Source organism: Lutra lutra, chromosome 8, assembly GCF_902655055.1.
Source record: "Lutra lutra chromosome 8, mLutLut1.2, whole genome shotgun sequence".
Lineage (NCBI taxonomy): Eukaryota > Metazoa > Chordata > Mammalia > Carnivora > Mustelidae > Lutra > Lutra lutra.
The window spans coordinates 85,937,750-85,959,510 of record NC_062285.1 but is presented as its reverse complement, the minus strand read 5'-3'; the positions used below and the strand labels follow the sequence as shown (position 1 = coordinate 85,959,510).

Genomic DNA, 21,761 nt, shown 5'->3' with positions numbered 1-21,761 from the left:
TGTTACATGGCTGGTAAAGGTCCCAGACCCTTTGGAGATTTTCCCGAGGATCCTACTTATCACCTAGATCCACATTTTTTTAGCCAGACCCAGAGAAACCGCTACTCCAGTATCCAAGTCATATTCTTTGCACCACTGGGAACACTTGTAATTCATGACACTGACAGCTGATAATTTTACCAATATGATCACTGTAAAAAGACAGAGAACATCAAACTATAGCCCCAGTGTGCCTGGTCTTGCCTGATGCTTAAATCCTAATAACTCTGATAAATGAATCTTGACTTATGGTTTAAATAAGCCAATAGAGAAGATTTATTGAACAATTGCAGGTGACTAGTTCAAGGTGAAAACAAAATAACTTATAACACATGGCCCCTGTTCTTAAAGCATCTAGTAGGACCTAGGAGACTTAGGCCTTTCCTCACATAGATCTATAGGGTAATTGAAGGTCAGAGAAGGTATAGATCATCAAGAGACAGAGTCAACAGATAAGACTTCAAGGAGAAGAAGTCTTTTTCCTGATTTTAGGATGATCCAAGCAGAAGAAAAGGTATACTGAGTTGAGAAAGAGTACTGCTTGTATGATAGTCAGCGAGAAAACTGGCTGTACCAGGTGGGCAGGGGACAGTGGTGAAGCTGAATGGGTAACATGTGGCCTGTGGCCCATGTAAGTAGGATCTTTAAAACTTGGCATATTTGGGACGCCTGGGTCGCTCAGTTGGTTAAGCGGCTGCCTTCGGCTCAGGTCATGATCCCAGCGTCCTGGGATCAAGTCCCACATCGGGCTTCTTGCTCAGCGGGGAGCCTGCTTCTCCCTCTGCCTCTGCCTACCACTCTGTCTGCCTGTGCTCATGCTCTCTCTCTCTAACAAATAAATAAATAAAATCTTTAAAAAAAAAAAAAAAACTTGGCATATTTGAATTTGATGCAATAGACGTCAATCACAATAGATGATTACCCGGATAGGACTTAACATGAGCAAAGTGGTATTTCAAGTTGATTTAAGCCCTTGTTGACAAATGAAGAAAGAACTGATTAAAAGCAGGAAAAAAGAATGAAGAGGCTGTTGTAATGATTGATCAAGTGTGATGACAAAAGCCTGAACATGCAATATAATAAAAAGAATAGACACAAGGAAGAGATGACAAGAATTTAACAATATGTTCTCTGAACTTGAGAAGCCAGAGGAGAGCCTCAAGATTGTTGGCCCCAACAAGGGAATGAATGGGGTTGCTCATGGAGGAAACACAGATGGTAGGTGATTGGAAGTACATGGGTAAAAGGTGGGAGCTGGAGATCAGGACTTGGGCATTGTTCACATTGGATAGCTAACCTGAGTTTATCTACCCATCAGGAAAAAAAAAATACATAGATGTCCTAGGGAATATAATCATTGCAGGATACTCACTGTGAGGGTGTGTTTTGGAAAGAGAAACAACCAAGGTTCAGCCTAAAAATCATCCATCTCTGCCCCAGACAACCTCACACTTGCTTCCAAAGATTCAAGTTCTGTGTGAGTCAGAATCACTGGAGGACCTACCCTCTGACTCATCCCTTTTCACAGTGACAGCTATAAAGGATGTGGGCAGTGGAAGCTGACCCCACATTTCATCAACAGTTTTCATCAAAGGGGAAGTGAAATGATACACAGTACAATGTTTGGGGAGTGGACGACTCATTGCAAACGAGAAAGGGGTCCTGACATCTGTTGTGAATTACGCCTTCACAAGACAACCCCCGCACCCTCTCCTCCTTCAACTCTTCAGCCAAACCTCATCGAGTTGTCTCTGGAAAGAAAATTGCTTCTTTTTAGTAGGACACAAATTTAAGTTGCCTGCGATAAATCACAGGAAGGATGGTTTGACATACTACAGGCTTCTGATAGGGCCACGATGATCATATTGTAGAAAGAAGGTCCAGACCTTCCCACGCAGAGATCATGGACATACATTTCAAAGGAGTGGAGTGGCCTCCAAGGGCTTCTTCAAGCACTGCTGATATCCAGGAGCTAAGGAACCGACTTGGAAGCATGGGACAAATAATTAAAAGGAATCCAAGTAACAGACACGCAGCGTGTGTAGTTGTCTGACAGGGCACGCACATGGGCAGAGTATGATGTTCTCTGAACCCAACAGCTAGCCATAGTATGTCCAAACAAGGACATACTGACAGAGGGTAGCAAGGACTCTGGCTGAAGCACCTGGGTTCAAGTGTAGTGCTTTGAGCACTAGAGGAATTCAAGAGAAAGACAACACCCAAATGACAGGGCACAGGGAGGAGAGTAGGAGAGATTCAGGTATGGGGGAACAAGACACAAGACCACTTCCTAAAACTGGAGAACAGGCAGGGGTTTGGTCTCAAGCCAACAAATCCCGTGACTCACTTACTGGAAATGAGTACGAAGGGGTACAGTTTGCTTGACTAATGGATTAATTTATAGATCAAGATTAAATGTCTAAAAGAAAAAGATAAAGAAACCAGTCCTCTAACATTTTATTAACTATCCAGTCCCCTTCCATTAACCCTCTTCTTTAAAAAAAAAAAAAAAAAAACCCTATCTACTTAGCTTTACCCCCTCTTACTTTCAACTAAATTTTCAAGAAGCCATTCCTTGGGTTGAATTATTCCAAATAGTCTCCAGAAAAGGAAGACAGGCTTTTGGCTAAGTACCAGACTGAATGTCTCCATTAGATGGGAGCAAACCACTTTCATTCATTTTTTTCAGCCATTCAAGTATAGATTTTTGTTTCTCCTGCAGAAAGTTCTTTACTACCAAGGCAGTGCTTACCTCCAGTGCAGATGACACCAAAACTATTAATAGGTTATGGATATAATAAAGCTGAAGTAGAAAACAGAAGTGTTCTAAAAAGGGAAGTATAAAATGGAAGGGGGGGAAAAAGGCAAATTATTCTGCCTTCCAAGTTAGATGACAACTGTGTTGGGACATATTTCAAAAAGAATAATGTAACATTTCGATGTTACAATAACTCAAAATAAAATTTCGATATTACAATAAATCATGTTATTGTTACAATAACAATAACATAACATTTCTTAACTACCTGTATTTGGGACTTTTTTTTTTTTGCCTGTTTTATCCTGCCAATTGGTGAAAGAAGAATGTATTAAATTAAATGAATTTTTTTTTTAAACTCTGCCTTTGCTCAGAACCAGCTCCTCCGAAATCACTGTTTGCTGTGAATAAAACCCAGACTTCAGTGACTTTGCTGTGGGTGGAAGAAGGAGTAGCTGATTTCTTTGAAGTCTTCTGTCAACAAGTTGGCTCAAGTCAAGAAACAAAACTCCAGGTACTGTGCTTTTTGATTGTCCTTGTCTGAGTTCATTTTGATTAAGGCTAATTATCTGAGTAAATTAAAGTCTTGTATTTGTTGAAACTATAGAAAATAAAAACAAAAGTTCATCTGCATTTTTGTGTTTCAGTGATAGAAATTAACAGTCAGCTTAGGGCAAGCCTTAAAAATTAGAACCAATTTGCCAAATTGCAGTGTTGATTTTCATCTCTGCATGTATCTTTTGTCCCTCATCCTTAGTTGCCCTGGGTCATACTGTAAACTGAAAGGAGTTCATTTTTCCTATTGTCAATAAATTGATCAAGGGGATAGACACTGCCATATAAAATATAATTTAACAAATATGAACTGATTGCCAGTTATGTGAAAGGCACTATGTGCAATACAAATGGTAGAGTTAATACTTTAAAATTGTTTTCATGTAGTTATGGATATTGCATCAGTCTAGAAATAATTAAGTTAAAATGCAGGTGCCATAGAGAGGTCCATTCTACTAAGAGAGTTTAAAGAAGGGACTGTTTCTAGTTACTAAGGAGGACAATTTTGCTTGGGAAAATGAAGGCTGAGAGAGGTGATTGTTAAAGATTTAGAATCGCAAATAGCAGAGAGAATGACTGCTGAGTTATTCACCAGGTCAAACCGAAGGGAAGGAGAGAGAAGAACCAGTAGCTCCAAGGGTAATAAAGCCACAGGGGAAAAAAAAAAAAAAGCATTTTATAGCCAGACATGGAAGGGAAAAGTCAAGTTTGTGAGGGATGTCACAGAACGCAGTGTACAGACTAATTCTGTGAACATGAATAATTGATGCTTTTTAAATAATGCAGTTCATGAGATTGAAAAGAAGAAAGGATTTCTGGGAGTAGAAATCTTTTCATGTGAGTGTTAAGATAATTTGCTTTGATTTCTTTCTCCTTTTGATATTCTCTTGTACAAACTTATCTCTTTTTTGATCTATATTGAAGTGCTCATCTTTTTTTTTTTTCCCCTATTCTAAGAATCCTTTTTGCAAATAACTACTTTGCCATTAGCGGATTTTCTTCTCTGCACCTACAGTAATGCCTCCCCTTAAGAAAACAATGGTTATCGGGTGCCTGGATGGCTCAGTGGGTTAAGCCTCTGCCTTCGGCTCAGGTCATGATCTCAGGGTCCTGGGATCGAGTCCCGCATTGGGCTCTGTGCTCAACAGGGAGCCTGCTTCCTCCTCTCTCTCTGCCTGCCTCTTTGCCAGCTTGTGATCTCTGTCTGTCAAATAAATAAAATCTTAAAAAAAAAAAAAAAGAGGGGCGCCTGGGTGGCTCAGCGCGTTAAGCGTCAGCCTTCGGCTCAGGTCATGATCTCAGGGTCCTGGGATCGAGCCCCGCATCAGGCTCTCTGCACAGCGGGTAGCCTGCTTCCTCCTCTCTCTCTGCCTGCCTCTCTGCCTGCTTGTGATCTCTCTCTCTCTCTCTGTGTTGAATAAATAAATAAAGATCTTTAAAAAAAAAAAAGAAAAAGAAAACAATGGTTATGCAGCTACTTACTATAACAGTCTTGTTAGCAAAAGTCTTTCCTTAGAATCATTCTTTTATAGATGAGTAAAAGAGGTGGAATTGGAAATAAGTGCTGATGGCTCTCATCTCTTTAGGCAGGAGTGTTTCAGATCCCTGTTTGGGAAAAGAATATTATGCTGGCTCAAATTTTCATATTGTACTGCGGTAGTTGTCACTGGTCTAACCGTTGGCCCATCAAATTAACAATTTGTTCTACTCAAGAATACGTTAATATTAAATGTTTTTGAGAACACAAAGTTGCCGTGACTTTGGCCGATGCTGTTTAAAAGCTGGGAATGCAGACAAAGGGGATAGTGTCCTTAATATACAAAGAGCAACTAAAAATAGAAAAAAATACAGATGAATAACCCAAAACAAATATTTCATAGGAAATAAACACTAAAGACACTTAAACACATGGAAAGATGATCAAGTTCACTCACAATAAAAGAAATGCAAAATGAATCTACAATGAGGTGCAATTTCCTCTAATTAGGTTGGAAAAACTCAAAGAGTTTACAGATAGATTGGAAGGAGTTTAGGAGAAGAGATGTTGTCACACAGCATCACATGCAGCAGGATAACTTGGAAAATGCCTATAGAAGAGAATTTGTTGGGACACCTGGGTGGCTCAGTCAGTTAAGTGTCTGCCTTGGGCTCAGTTCATACCCCAGGGTCCTGGGATCGAGTCCTGCATCAGGCTCCCTGCTCAGCAGTGAGTCTGCTTCTCCCTTTTCCTCTGCTTCTCCCCACACCAGTCATGCTCTCTCTCTTTCCCTCTCTCAAATAAATAAATAAAATCTTCAAAAAATGAAAAATTTAAAAGAAGACAATCTATCAATAGATTTCAAAATTTTGAAAAATATTCAACTTATGGGCCCATCATTCAGCTGGGGGCAAAATGAATACCCACATCTGTATGTACATCCACGCATTTGCACACACACACACACACACACACACACACACAGGTTTTGTGTATGAATCTCTACGTGTGTACATGCATATACACATATGTGTATTAAGCGTGTGTGTGTCCATATATGTTTGTTCTCATAATTTAAAATTTGTCTGCTGTAGCATGGTTCGTAATAGTAACAAAATCAGAGACAACTGAGACATTCCTCAAGAGGGGACTGGTTAAATAAAGTAGGTCATTTCAGTGAATTTCTGCACAGCCCTTAAGAAGAATGAATCAGCTATATCTGTGCTGATGTGGGAAGGGCACCAAAATATACCTATAACCAAGGTAAAATATGCAAACCATGTTATCACTTAGGTTTTGCTTAGCTGTACCTTATGTTTTCACATCCATAAAATATATATGGGAAGGAAAAAAAAACCTGACAACAATGGCACCTTCCGTGGAGGAGAACTGGGTAGATAGAAAGTAGGGAAAGAAGGAAACTTACTTTTCACTGCTGTCCTTTTGCATCTTTTAAACGCTTTACTCTGTTTATGTATTACCCACTCAACTCTGAAGAACAGACTAAAACAGATGAAGATAATATGACACTCATCTTATGTTCTGCATCTCCAGGAACCAATTGCTGTTTCCTCCCACGTTGTGACCATCTCCAGCCTCCTTCCCGCCACTGCCTACAACTGTAGTGTCACCAGCTTCAGTCACAACAGCCCCAGTGTCCCCACATTCATAGCCGTCTCAACAATGGGTAATTACTTGCGTTTGTGGAATCTGGTGTCTTTGGAAGTTCTATCTTTCTAGATTTTCCTTCCATTATCTTTTCAAATATAGGTAGTCTATCCTTTTACTAGAACCACCTTCTGTTGAAACATTCAGGCTCTGAGGACAGGGAGCCCATCACTGCACTCACTCCCTGTATGATTGAGGGAAAGATATTGACCATCTAGGAACCTCTGCTTTCCCATCTGCAAAACTGCAATCATAATATACGTCCCTTGTTGAGCTGTACTGACACATAGAAATGAAGCACTGAAAGCCCTAATATCCACCGTGTGGCTGAGAGCTGCTCCCGTCCACTCCACGGGCCTCATCCTCCTCCCCAGCGGTGGCCACAGTACCCTGATCCACTCGGGCTCTCCTGTGGCCTCCTGGGCCCTCAGTCATTCCTGGTCAAGCGATGATGTTACTAAATTCCTGGAACAAAGCGGGCAAGTTCCCAATCAAGCCAAACTATCGGCGGGGGAGGTGAGGGGGTTGTTGGTATTGTGGAATTAGAAATAATGAAAACTCTAGAAAAATGGTGCTTCCTTTTTTTTTTTCCTTCTGAGTTATGGGTGTCACTGCCTTGTTGTTGGAGGCTGACTCAGCAGTCCAAGATCACCCACAAAGACACCTGTGTAATAGTACCGCTCTCAGTGTCACGTGATCCCTTCACTGGCTGCATTTCCATTTCTGTCGCATTCATTGTATGTGTTTCTACTCAGAGATGACGAGAGTCACCTTCTGTTTGTCTTCTGTTTTAAATTTTTATTTTTCCAGAAAAGGGGACCAAAAATGGACCCACAAAGGATATTAATAGTCTCTCACCTCTGTGTGCTTGGACACCATTCCAAGTAGCCTTTCCTGTTCACTATTCCTTGTCATGGCTACAGCAACCCGGTAAAATAGGTGTATTATTCAACTTATTTATGAGTGAGGAAAGTGAAGCCCGGAGAGACAGATAAAATAGCTTCTCCGAATGGCAGCTAGTAGTCAAATGAACTTGAAAAAGGTCTCCTGATCATGAGTCTAATATTCCTTCTGTGCAATTGCTCTGCCCCGGAGCGGGAGTCCTGCTGGCCCAAATGGGAAGTGGCAAACACACAGAGATATAGGAACTGAATGCGCCCCCAGTTCTGTGATTTTATGGTCAATGCAGAGGATGGTGTCATTCTCCCCTGCTCTGGTCCTTCTCTGGTTAAGTTTTATGAAAACATTTGAAATATATTCCCACTTCAGATGTGCATGTGCCATAACAGCCTCCATATAAGTAGAGGGAAGGGACATAGCCCTGTTCTTAAGGACCCTATGCCTTATTAATAGGTTTAATCTCTTGAGTTGTGCAGATGGAAAACCTCTCAACATATGGTTACAGATCATCAGAATGCCTGCTTCTAGCGATGTGTTAAGTGCTGCGGCAGATGGTAGCTTGCTAATGCCTTTTTCATATACATTCTTAGTTGTGAGCATAATATACAGTTGTGCTTTCTGACTTTAAAGTCATAGGCATAAAATGAAAATCTGCCACTCTCTAAACTTCTGAAAATCCTAAACAGTCATAATACATGGTGATGATATCTAGATTTTTTTTTTTTTTTTGGTTTCAAAGGAATTTAAACTATGGTCCAGGCACCATTCACATTGTACAGTTCTCCTGGATAAGAACATTCGGGATGTAATGCTTTGAGATGGACACATCCTGCCACGCACCTGAATGCCATTTGTCAACCTACTTTACGAGGTTGTATTTGACCACGAGGAGGTCATTGTAGGCTTGGGGAAATATCACCGTTGCTGTTGTTGTCATCATTCTATGTTCAGTGGTGTTAAAAATCAATGGAAAATGATGAGTGGTTGGGTTAGTTTCATGTAATGGAAGTTATAATGAAAACGCATGGCTTTTCTCTTTAGTTACAGAGATGAACCCTAATGTGGTAGTCATCTCGGTGTTGGCCATCCTCAGCACTCTGTTAATTGGACTGCTGCTCGTGACCCTTATCATTCTGAGGAAAAAGCATCTCCAGATGGCAAGGTAAGGTCAGTTTGGTTGATTTTTTTACACAAGGGCTTTAAAATATTTTAATTTATCTTACAGATCTGCTTTTGCAGACCAAAATTGTACAGCAGGGCTTTCAAGTATTTTAACTCATAATTTAATTTATAAATGTCATTTAAAATTATTTTAATAATATCAAAATATTTTAATGTGTAATTTAAAATACTTTAGTACTTAATTGCACAGCGGTAAGTTTGATTTTGGTTTTCAGTGTCTGTTTTGTGTTTTTGAAGTAGACTTTTTTTTTTTAAAGATTTTATTTATTTAATTATTAGAGAGAGAGAGAGAGAGAGTGAGCATGAGCACAGGCAGACAGAGTGGTAGGCAGAGGCAGAGGGAGAAGCAGGCTCCCCGCTGAGCAAGGAGCCGGATGTGGGACTCGATCCCAGGATGCTGGGATCATGACCTGAGCCGAAGGCAGCCGCCTAACCAACTGAGCCACCCAGGCGTCCCTTGAAGTAGACTTTTAAAAGTTATTTTAGAAAACATAATCATGGAAATGACAAAACAAAGGATTGTTTACACAAATCCAGACCTCTCACTATCAGTCTTGTGATTTTAAGAGACCCATGCAAAGAGATCTACTAATGACATTGGATACTTTCAAATATACTTTGGAGAAAAATAAAGATCTCTGGCTACTCAGTATGATTCATGAGAAGAGTGAATATATGAAGAGACCACAAGAAAGGAAAAAAAGTCCCTCTCTTCATCAGTTCTGCCAAAGCTGTTTTATCAGAAAACATTTGTAGAGTTTATGATTAGGTCCATTGGAGGTCCCCTATTAGTTTTGTTCCTACTACTCAGAGTTCAGGCAGTTTTCATTTTTCTTGCAGCTAGAAAAGACTTTTGATTTATGATTTTAGTGATTCCCTATTCCTTTGACCACTGATGCATATCTTATCAAAGCACATTCTCAAGTATTTTCAGTGGTCCCCTGTATTATCAGAAAAATCCATCAATTCTCTTAAAAATTGTTGCCTCGAATACTGCTGGGTTTGGGAAATTTGGTTCAAATTTATATTTACCCAGTGTTAGCCTGCTGAATTGTCTATCAACATACTTCTTTCTCAGAGTTCTATCAGTTGCCTAGTCATAAATAAACTTATCAATCCAATAATGATCTAATCAGTGTCTTATCTGGCATAACTAAATAAAAATCAGACATCCAAGCTGTCTACTAGGAAATTGAGAACATGGCTGCAGATATGTACATAAAGAAATATATTTAAAGGTATAAACTGACCTACCCCGAAAGGAGATAAAAAAGGGATTCCTTGGGGCATCAGCGTGGCTCAGTCAGTTAAGCGTCTGCCTTCGGCTCAGGTCATGATCCCAGGGTCTTGGAATAGAGTCCTACATCGGGGTCCCTGCTCAGGGGGAACCTGCTTCTCCCTCTCCCACTTCCCCTGCTTGTGTTCCCTCTCTTGCTGTGTCTCTCTCTGTCAAATAAGTAAATAAAATCTTTTTAAAAAATGGAATTCCGGGACGCCTGGGTGACTCAGTTGGTTAAGCCGCTGCCTTCGGCTCAGGTCATGATCCCAGCGTCCCGGGATCGAGTCCCGCATCGGGCTGTTCTGTGGGGAGCCTGCTTCTCCCTCTGCCTCTGTCTGCCACTCTGTCTGCCTGTGCTCACTCGTGCGCTCTCTCTCTCTCTCTGACAAATAAATAAATAAAAAATCTTTTAAAAAAATGGAATTCCCTGAACATATAGAAAAGAGATTGGTTCTGAATATAAAAATCAAGCTTTATGACTGATGGCATTTAAACTAATCTTAGAAGGATAAGCAGGAAGGTGGTACCACACTGGGGCTCATATAGAGAGCTCTGAAATTACACTCCTTGGGAATAGATCCTAATTTACAATCTATATGACCTTGTGCAGTTCACTGAAACTTCATCCATTAATATGAACAAATATTAATGGCTATTTTGATAAATATTAATGGACACCCGCTATGTGTCAGCCTCTTCCAGACGCTTGCGATATGACAGTATATAAAATGGACAAGAATTTCTGCCTTCATGGAGCTCCTATTCTAGCACAGGAGGTAGACAATAAATACACTGATATAAGTAAAAAGTTTGTGTGGTTTGTGAGCCGACAGTAAGAGAAAAACAATAGAACAGATAAGGGAAATTAGGAGTACAGATGTCTGGAGTATACAGACAGGAGCTCAGGGAGCTGGATAGGTCTCACTGAAAAGATTGTACTTGAGGAAACATGTGAAGGACATAAGAGAGTTAGCCATGTGTTTTCTGGCAGAACAGTATGCCCAGTAGAGGGAAGGGCCGGTGGAAAAGCCCTGAGGCAGGAACATGTTCACAAAGTAGTGGGAAGGTTAGCGCAGCTAACGTAGAGGAAATGAAGGGGGGAGCAGCAGAAGATAATGTCAAATCACACAGAGCCTTGTAAGCCGTTGTAAAGACTCTCGCTGTTATTCTGAGTCAAGCTACTGCAGGACTCGGGGCAGAAAAGCCAGCTTACATGAGAAAACAGTCTGTATAGAGGCGAAGCAGGCATATTAACGGGGGCAGCCATTATAGTAACCCAGACGAGAGATGGTAGTGCTTTAGTCCAGGGTCACAGCAATGAATGTGGGGAGAAATGATCAGATACTGGATATGTTTTGAAAATAGAGGCATTTGGTAAGGGGATTTGCTCACAGATCGCACGTGAAATGGAAATGAATAAGGGTCAAAGATGACTGAAAGGATGGAGTTGCCATCATCGGAAATAGGATTCCAGAGGAGGATTCCAGAGTTGTGGGAGCGACAAGACTTCTGTCTGGGAAATGTTAAGTTTGAGACGACTGCAAGTGCAGGTGTGGAGTCAGCATCTGAACATAAAAGTCTGGTGTTCAGGAGCGAAGTCTGCCCTGAAGATACAAGTTTGGGAGTTGTTAGCATGTAAGTGGTATTAAAGCGATAGACCGGATGAAATTCTTTACCGAGGGCAAGTGCATAGATGAAAGAAGAAGGCCTTGAAGTAAGCCCCAGAACAATGTAATACTAAGATTTCGGGGGAGGAAAAAAAAAAAAAAAGATAAGAGCACAGGAGACTGACTGGCCAGAGGCATCTAGTGGAGTTCAAGGAAAAGTAACGAAGTGTATAAAGTAACAAAGTTTATAGCAAAGTGTATAGAGCCTGGGAACAGGGGGAAGAATGTTTATGGAGAAGAGATGGGGATAGCCCTTATGTTAGTGGTGGTGAGGAGCAAGAACGCTGTAATTGGAAAGCACGCAGCAAATGTGAGCTCATAATAGAAACTGTGGCAGGGCTGGTACTAAGTGTGGTGACAGGTACCATTCCAGGAGCCCTCTTGGTGCATGCAGCAAGATGATTAGAAGTGGTTCTACTTCGGCCTGCCGACCATTAGAGCAGAGATTCCTCACATTTTTTGTGTCATGATCCTTTCCGGCAATCTGATTAAGCCTGTGGCGCTCTTCCAAGAATAATGTTTTCTTTTTAAGTGCAAAAAATAAAATACATAGAATTAAAAAGAAATTAATTCTATGAAAATGCATGTAATGCATTTAAAAAACAAATGCATTGCATGTTACTTTATTAATATATTAGATAATATTTAGTAGGATGTCTAATAACTCTCATAATTTCATCAGAGTGATGATTGTGAACAATACTGCAACATCTGCCGCAGGTTCATTATAGAAAAACATCTGTAGTTTCTGTGGTTAGCAATTTCACCAGTACTGATGATACTATTGTGGCCTGTTGCCTATTTTAGTAATTAAAAGAATTGCTAAATCTCAGTTAGAGGTTGTGAAAACAAGAGTACTTTTCCCCTGCTCTGTTCATGGAGCTCTAAATTCCATCCTTGAAACCCAGATAAGAACCTTTGGATTACAGGGTAAAATAATTCCTATATATGGAAAATTGACAAAGGAAAATGAATTGATGTGTAATTTTTAACAGTATGATATAACAATATAGTGCATTTTTCAAAGAAGAAAACGGTTCTCAGAACATGGTAATAAGAACAGGGAGATTGTTAAAGTGATTAGCAGATGTGTCAATAGTGTCAAAATCTCTGCTTCAATTCTGAGTAAGTCCATCAATTTCATCGGGGGTCGGCGGGGGGGGGGGGAATGAGATGCGTGAGTGCTGGTGAGCTGTGTTGTTTATCCTTGACATTAGCCAAAGGTGAAAAAAGCATGAGAATATGTATTACTTTGCCTTCCACTTCTGGAAAAAAACAAATTTTAACAATATTTTCTGCTGACAGATTAAAAGCAACCTTTTGGATCAGAGGCTCCGTGTGAGCCAATCTGATTCAGTATGTCTCACTCTTTCTCCTCTCACCTCAAGTGATGAATCTCATGGGCATCCTGACATGAGGGGAACATTTTGGAGGAAAAAAAAAAACCAATTTGATCTACCACCATTTTAGAGAAGAAATCAAAATGGGGCGGGGGGTGGGAGGTTGGGGGATCCAGGTGGTGGGTATTGGAGAGGGCACGGATTGTATGGAGCTCTGGGCGTGGTGCAAAAAATAATGAATACTGTTACACTGAAAAAATAAGAAATTAATTAAAAAAAAAACAACCCCACAAAGAATATGTGCTAAAAACAGAAAACCCTCAAGCTAGAGGCTTTGTGAAAAATATTATACCCCAAATAGTTCCAAGATTTATGTTAGGATCATGAGTGCCCTTTGGAAAGGATTGTAAACCAAATCCTCTTGGCTTCAAATAACGTGATTAGGGCATGTGCAACCTTATGAAAAACTTTTTTATCTTTCTATTTTACATTGCATGCAAAAGAGGAACACATGGAATTTATATTAGCTTATATTTTTCATAATTTAATGCTGTGATGATAAGCCAGAAGAGGCTTTCTTTTATGTCAAGGTAAAAGAGTGCTCTGTCAAGCAGTAACCTTGATTTTGTGGTTCCTTTCAAACAGGGAATGCGGAGCAGGAACCTTTGTCAATTTTGCGTCTTTGGAGCGGGATGGAAAGCTTCCATACAATTGGTGAGCACCACTTTGGAACAAGCCTCTAGATAGCTTATTTATGCTGTGTGTGTGCTCCAGACTTTATTTTACTCTTTTGGAGGGTTACATGGCTTTGTCTGATTGTGCTTTCACAACTTTGGAAAGAGTGGACCTTCCAAGGTTAGATTTTCGTCACTGAATATATTAGTTTGTATGGGTTTACTATGTTATGAGGTAAAGAAAATGTCTTAGTCTGCTGAGTATTCATTATATTAAACAAAGGACTAACACAGGCATGGATGTAGCCCCAAACCTTGCTGAAGAAGGGCTTCAATGCAGGAGTCACACTGAAGGAGTAAGTGGTGACAAAGGCATAGGACAGACCCCAGCGAGGCAGCAGGAGACAGGGTAGCATCTCTATTTCCAAGTGACATTTCAGTGCCTGAGAATATGAGCCCCCACTTCTGTTCAGAATTGAGGAGACATATTCAGTCCAGGGCTCTCGACTCTTACACTTACAGGTAAATAAATAGCAAAGGCAGTAAAGTCCCATGGGAAAACCTGGCCTTATTTTATCTTTTTCCCCATGCGTGAGTATTAAGGACCTAAAAGGAGGAGGTATTTGGAGAATTAAGAAAGCATTACCAGAAGACTAAATTGCTTGATATTATACCTTAACACTGATATGTGAGAATTAACCATCCTATCCGTTGTGCACTGCAATGGGTACCCAACAAAACTATTAATGATGTCATCATTAAATATAAAGCCAGCACTGCTTACATGATCAGGTTGGTTTCTTCTGCAAGCCACAATGCAAAGCATATTAATTTAAATGGATACATTTCATGTTAATCCTTGGTAAATGGTCTTTGTTTTTTCTTGTTTTCCTAATCCCCCAAAATGGTGATCTTCAAGAAATAGATAGGTGAGACTAGAAACTTTACAGAATCCATGAAGAAGGGAGGGCTTTAATGGTAATATAACTTCTGCTTCCCTGAATGGGCATCTAGCAGTGGAAAGTCTACTTGAAATAGGATTCTTTTTAATAAGACAATATATTGTACTATTTTTAAATTTTAGCCTGAATGGAATTTTGCTATTTAACTACAACTAATCCAACTGTGAAGAAGGAAAACTCATAACCCCTCAATGGTGAAAAGTTAGTAAACAGTTCTTTCTAGGTTTCTTCAAATATATTAACAGTCTTGCCAAGTTTAAGAAACTTAATTCACTGATCCTTGTCTGGTTCGCCCTTTAAAAAGGCCCAGTCACAAAGCAAGGAAGAACAGCCCATCTAGAAATTTACCCAATCATACCTGTGACTCAGGACAGCTGTCTATGTATTGACTAACTGAACACTCAGTCCCAATTGATAGAATATGGGACACCAGTTATGGGAGAGCTAAGGCAAAATTCACTTCAGGACCTTTCTAGAAAATCTACAAAACTCTCCCCCTGCTCTTGGCAAACACAGTTTTGCCAGCACCAGCCTGTTCCGGCTGACAGAATAGATTTCTCAGTGAAACTTGTAGTGACTAAAGTGACAAAGTGACAGCATTTCTCCTCCTACTTCCCAGGGTAGCTATAGACTCAGACAGAAGCTATTTTAAAATCAACATTAATGAATGCTCTATTTTGCACATGGTTTAAATACCTGAAGTTTCATTCACACCCCACTTTTTAGACCAGTAGACTGAATTAGAAACAAAGTACGACGAAATACTCTTTTTCTCACTCAGCTCAATATTAGTCATATTACGGACCAGGCAGGTTCATGAGCTACTTGTCTTGAATCAATGATACCTGAGCATCCTCCCATAGCTCTGTTTTAAGAGTTATTTTTCAGCGATGGTGAATTTACTTAAACTAAAAGTAATATAGAAAGTCAACCTGAGAGTGCAACTTTATAAGAATGTACCCCAGAAGCTTGAGGTCTTTCCTAGAATCAGCATAGGCGGAAATTGAGCTTTGGTAGATATTTCCTCACACAAGCCTCTGTTAGTGATCAAATGATGCTATAATGGTTCCTTAAAATAGGTTCAAGCATGGCAGAGATAACAATATCCAAGAATAAGACGAGATAATTAATGAGGCATTTAAGAGTCTCTTTAAACTGAATGTAAAATGTAATCACTTAATAGCAGACTAATCGACACAAAATAAGTTGAAAGGAATATATCTGATTACTGTATGGTTGTGTGTGAATAAAACTGGTGTTGGCAATATGAGAGCACGTAAACCCTCATGTTTCAGATGGAATAATATTTAATTGTAATTAAGATGCTTGTCATTTTAATTGATCCCGGTAGGTGATTTACTGATATCTGTTCACAGTTTATGTTACTAACTCTTGCCACTTTTTCATCTTTACATCTGTTATATCTATTAATGCTCACAGGCGTAGGAGTATATTTGCTTTCTTAACCCTGCTACCTTCATGTCTTTGGACTGATTATCTTTTGGCATTTTATATTAATCCTTGGTAAGTGATTTTTTTTTTTTTTACTGTTTACGTAACACAAAGTCTATAAAGTTAGCTCTCCAGAAGTAAAACTGAAAGGAAAAATTCTCTTTAATTATCTGATGTGTTTGGGCTGCATCTAAAATTATTAATCATGTGTTGAAATGGATTAAAAGAGTTTATGGTACCAACATGCTAACTAACTATAATGTTTTTCCAATTAAAATTTTCTTCTTGGGATGTTCTTGGCAAACTTTTCTTCCATTTATTGCTAGTCATTTGTTTCTTCATTCAGTCAATGCATTGGCTTCTCATCTTTGTAAATGATGCTTTCCATTTTCCTTACCATCTCAATCCATTAGAGAGCCTCATATTTCCAAAACAGAAGAAATGCATTTAGGTAGAGAAGTGCAGAATACTATTTGTTTGCGGTGTAAATGTTTTCATAGTAATGTTAACTCAATGGATATTGAGCAACTAAGTGCAAAGCTTCATTATTTAATTATCTTATTTAATTGTTCCCACAACTCTGCACAGCCCCATCCTAGACACATGGAAATAGAGGCTTAAGGAGATTATCTTACATCATACCACTATATAGAGAATCCAGGTTCCAATCCCCAGTGTCTGCAAAATCTATTCTTTTCTCCATAAAAAGCAGCTTCTTTAAATTCTCCTTTTCTTGGGGCACCTGGGTGGCTCAGTGGGTTAAGCCACTGCCTTCGGCTCTCGGCTCAGGTCATGATCCCAGGTCCTGGGTTCGAGCCCCGCGTCGGGCTTTCTGCTCAGCAGGGAGCCTGCTTCCTCCTCTCTCTCTGCCTGCCTCTCTGCTTACTTGTGATTTCTCTCTGTCAAATAAATAAATAAAATCTTTAAATAAAAAAAAATAAAAATAAATTCTCCTTTTCTTAACTTTTAAATCATTTTAGTAATCAAATCTCAAATAGTATCCTTTTCAGTTTGCATAAAATCTAATAACAATAATTTCGAAATCTGGGACTAACATATCTAGAAGGACAGTTTCCTTTACTGAGCTGCAGGAGAAAAGGTAGTAGTTTCCTGACCAAAAACAAAGATCATTGTCCTGAAGTATCCAAGGTGTTTAGATACTAAATTATGTACAGATAGATCCAGATATATGGACAAGTCCAGAAGGACTTAGAAAAAAGCAATAAAAATAGCTCATGAGGGGCTCCTGGGTGGTTCAGTGGGTTAAAGCCTCTGCCTTTGGCTCAGGTCATGATCTCAGGTCCTGGGATCGAGCCCCACATCGGGATCTCTGCTCAGCAGGGGAGCCTACTTCCTCCTCTCTCTCTGCCTGCCTCTCTGCCTACTTGTGATCTCTGTCTGTCAAATAAATAAATAAAATCTTTAAAAAAAAATAGCTCATGAACTGGAAAAAATGGCGCCTGAGTGGGGAGAGTGGGGGGGAGAGTGAAAGATGAAAAGCAATCTATAGAGTTATTTATTCCAAAAGGCAGTTGATCAAATGTTCCTCAGCTCCTCCAAAGACAGAATAAACACAGTCGGCAAGGTTAGGATTTCAAGTTGCAATGGAAGAAATACCAAAAAGGACTTCCTCACAAAAGAGATTAATACCAGCATGGGGGGGATTGTTTTGTTTTGATTTTTTTTTTTTTTTTTTGAGAAGAGAACAGAGGAAAGGTGTTGAAACATGGTAGACACTGATGTGCTAAGTAATGGAATCAGAAGAATGTCCTAGATGATGAGGACTCATTCGCTGTTACTCCAAGTTGGTTTTAATAACAGTTTTGAGTATAGGGCTTTACAATAGCCAACACGGTATTTTAAGTATTTGACATCAGATAGTATTCAGGTACGAATAGTGCTGAAATTCCATTTTGACCTTCAAAATATGCATCACTGGGATGCCTGGGTGGCTCAGTTGGTTGGGCGGCTGCCTTCGGCTCGGGTCATGATCCCAGGGTCCTGGGATTGAGTCCCACATCGGGCTCCTTGCTCGGCAGGGAGCCTGCTTCTCCCTCTACCTCTGCCTGCCTCTCTGTCTGCCTGTGCTCGCTCGCTCTCTCTCCCTCTGTCTCTGACAAATAAATGAATAAAATCTTTAAAAAAAAAATATGCATCACTTTTCACTTGACACCTACTAATCATTCTCAGGTATTCTACCTATCATCAGAATACTTGTACCCAATACCTTAAAGTACCCTCCACGATTCCAGTTCAAACACAAACAAGAAAGATGCATATACTATTGTATTAATTTTTCTGCTTAATTCTCTGACTTTCCCACAGTGTAGCTTCTACCCTTTTATCAGGCCTATGCTTTTTTTGCATGTCTTTCTTAATAGGTCCCCCTGATGCACACATCTTCAAATTTTAACAACCCCTTCAAGGTCTATTTATAGTACTGATCAACTAGCATGAGACCCAACTTAGTGGGGGGAACCCTTCACTAGTTGTGTTTGTTTTTTGTTTAGAGTCTTTTTGTTTGTTTGTTTAAAAAAAAAAAAAACCTTCAGTCATTTTTAGAAGAAGGGTCTTGAGACTGTAAATTGTTATCTCCAGGTGAGAAGAGAGAGCAAAACATGGAGCCCCAGGCTTTCTGTCACTTTCAGTAAGGCATACACATAGAAACCAATGAGAATATACTAAACATCAACTCTGTTTTCAGCCCTAGGCTTGTGCTAGGTCAGATATAACAAAAGGAAAATACACGATCCTTGTTTTTTTTTTTTTTTCAGGTACAGCTAGCTTAGCACTCCCAAAGCCACCTGAGGTCCCTACTGTTGGCGACTTTTCTCTTCCTCTAGTAGCACGTGGATGTTTCCCCCTGCTTTCATTTCCTAGACAGTCATTTTTAAACCTCCTCCAGATGCGTCTACTTCATATTTCACCTCGTCTGTTAACAACCATTAGAAACAGAGCCACCCACCCACCTCCTTCCTCACACACAGCCTGATTTCTTCTCTAAACTGCCAACTTTGTAGGAATAGATGTTCCCATTAATTTTTTTAAATCCTCCTGATGAGTGGTCCGTGTGGATATCAGGAGACGCTTTCTCTCTCATCATGTTGCTCGAATCTTCTCCCAGGGTAATAGCAAAACCGGAGCTGGTCACCAGTGCCCGAGGTGGCTTAGTCTTAAGATGGTGTTCTGCCAGGATTTCTGGCTACCCTCATCTCAGTTCGGGTTTCCTAGTCAGAGAAAACCATTTCTTTTGGACCAGCTCTATCTGGATTCATTGTTACTACTCTTTTTATTAATGCCATAGTCACCTCCTGCTCTGCTGAAGTATCCATCTGCCTGCTTTGAAACCCGCCACAGTTGTCATTTTAACTGTGAAGCAACATTTAGTTTAAACTGCTCAGCTTTCCTTCTGGTTATTGCATAGTTTATTCAGAGAATGATATAACTCTAAACGCCTTTTTAAGAGTTGGGGATGATGTCCAGTTAGCTCATGAAAAAGTAAGTAGCACTTGGGAAGTTGGAGACAGTTAGAGTTGTTTCAGGGTGGTTTTGTTTGTTTGTTTTTAGTCGTTGCAAATCCCACCCTTCTTCCATTGCCTCTTTTCGTATTCCCCTTCGCAATGAATTCCTGTCTGTCCTGCTTTCCAATATCTCATAACCATGAAGGACTTACGCATCTTAACTTCTTGCAGTCATTAAGATTTTGAACCTTCCCTAGCTGATAAAACTAAAAGAGAAAATTAACAGATGTGCATGACCGTGTATGCCTGTATGCTGTTTGTCTATGCGTGTTATCAATGACTCAAAAAATCTTTTGCAATGACAAGATGACACCCTAAACATCACCTCAAATGTTCACGATAACAGGCACACACACTAGCTCTTTCCATAAAGTCCTGATGTCCAAATGGCTGGCAAAACCTTCATTTACATGTTTAAAAGTGAATCGTCCCCTAATTTAAGTCTTAGAATTAGCACAACAATTGAAAAGGTAGGAAAATTCCATCCCCATGGTTGTGGAGTCTCATAATTCAGTCCTGTCCTTGTCCCATAGCCTAAGGATATGAGAATTTGGAATCTTTGGGAATTCTGCAAAATCTAAGCAGAACATAAAGGTTGTACTCAAATCATGAAGACATACACTTAAACATACACTTTTGGCATTAAGTTATTGAAAACATGTGGTAGAATTTTACATTCTATGTAAAATTCAATCAATGAATGAGTTTTAAAGAAAAAAAGTGACTGTCTTCCAGGAATCAGGTTTCTACACAGCTGTTGAATAGTAGCAGTTTAATATTTCAGCACCGAATTTATTCAGTGTCACTCTCCTACATACATTTGTTTCTTCCTAGTTTCCCTTAAAGTCTGTTTGGATAGGAAAAGTTTGGTTTGGGGTTTGTTTTTTTCTTTCCCACTCCCAATCACCAAACATGTTGGTTTGACTTCACCAAACTGTTAGTTATCTCAGCATACATTCCTCTGTCATAAAGCACCAAAGTCTTTATCTCCCATGATACAAAGTAGTGAATATGGGATTCCTAAAGTTAACCACATTGCCCTCACAAGAGCTGAGTAGACATTATTCAAAAGCTGTTCTTTTAGGTTCCCAAATGCCTAGATGATACAACTCTGTCCAACATCACAGTGGCGTTTTGAGGGGATGAGGGAGAGCCAAAATAAAAAATGGAATGTCTGTTCCCTCTATATCCCAAACGTGAAAGACAGAAGATGAGGGAGAACAAATAGCTATGGAATGGATTGTTGTCACTCAGAAGTAGGAAGAAATAAAAACGGCCTGCAACCAGGAAATGAGAACCAGAAACACCACTTGCCTAAATGGGTATTTCCCCTAAATTCCCTGCCCTTTGTAACTTCCTATCCATCCACCAGTTCCACTTCCCGAGACTAGTATCAAACTCCTCATTGAATCATTAAGTAAAATTGTGGGGGCAACACAGCAAAGGTATTTTGTTTCAACCCAATTCACGAAACACTTATTGAGCACCACAGTGTGTCCTATTACCTGTGCTCAGCTCTTGTAGGGGGGCAGGGGAAGTACTGTGTAGCAAGGAGCACAGAAGCAACTGACAGACCCTGGAAGAATCAGTCCATGAACAACACGCTACAAGAGCACAGAGGAAGCAGTGTTCCATTGTGCTACAGACTTTCTAGAAATGAAGATACTCGGATATTCACAATTCTAATTTTTATTTTTTTAAAGATTTTGTTTATTTATTTAGAGAGAATGAGCATGAGCAGGGGGAGGGGGAGATGGAGAGAGATTCTCAAGCAGACTGAGCTGAGCAGGGAGCCGGACTCGGGGCTTAATCTTGCAAGCCTGAAATCATGAACTGAGCTGAAATCAAGAGTCAGGTTCCTTAACCAACTGAACCACCTAACCACCCCCACAATTTTTAATATAATAAATATTCTGGCACATGAGAGTCTTCAGATCACACTGGTTATTTACTACAGATGGCTTATTTTCGGCAAGTTTGAGTGCTTCTATCAATACTTAAAGACCTTGGGAAACTATTTGTAAAAACTGTTACTCATAATCATATCAATATTTGTCATTTATATAAAACAATAAAAATATAGTAATGGAGTGTTTCAGCAGAGACCATAGTCGCATTCACTAACTTAGGTCAGTTATCTCTTATTGGTTGAAAATGATTACCCTAAATACCCTCTAAAAATGTAATTAACCGAAGCATGCATTGACATTGCCCATGTTTGATCTTACAGAATAACAATGAATTAAGAACTAGTAAGTAATAGGTACAATTCTTCAGATAGCTTAAA

The 21,761-nt window shown here is 39.7% G+C and overlaps 1 protein-coding gene across 2 annotated transcripts in view; it reads left to right on the top strand.

The window, feature by feature from the left end:
* PTPRO (protein tyrosine phosphatase receptor type O) overlaps nucleotides 1-21,761 on the top strand; it is a 245,685-nt gene that overhangs the window by 192,987 nt on the left and 30,937 nt on the right. The window contains exons 13-17 of one of the 2 annotated variants that reach the window (XM_047742813.1): nucleotides 3,172-3,311; nucleotides 6,384-6,516; nucleotides 8,439-8,559; nucleotides 13,511-13,579; nucleotides 15,942-16,025. In XM_047742813.1, the coding sequence (XP_047598769.1) occupies nucleotides 3,172-3,311; nucleotides 6,384-6,516; nucleotides 8,439-8,559; nucleotides 13,511-13,579; nucleotides 15,942-16,025 (547 nt within the window). The remainder of the gene's footprint in view (nucleotides 1-3,171; nucleotides 3,312-6,383; nucleotides 6,517-8,438; nucleotides 8,560-13,510; nucleotides 13,580-15,941; nucleotides 16,026-21,761) is intronic. The other variant, XM_047742814.1, reaches the window with a different exon arrangement.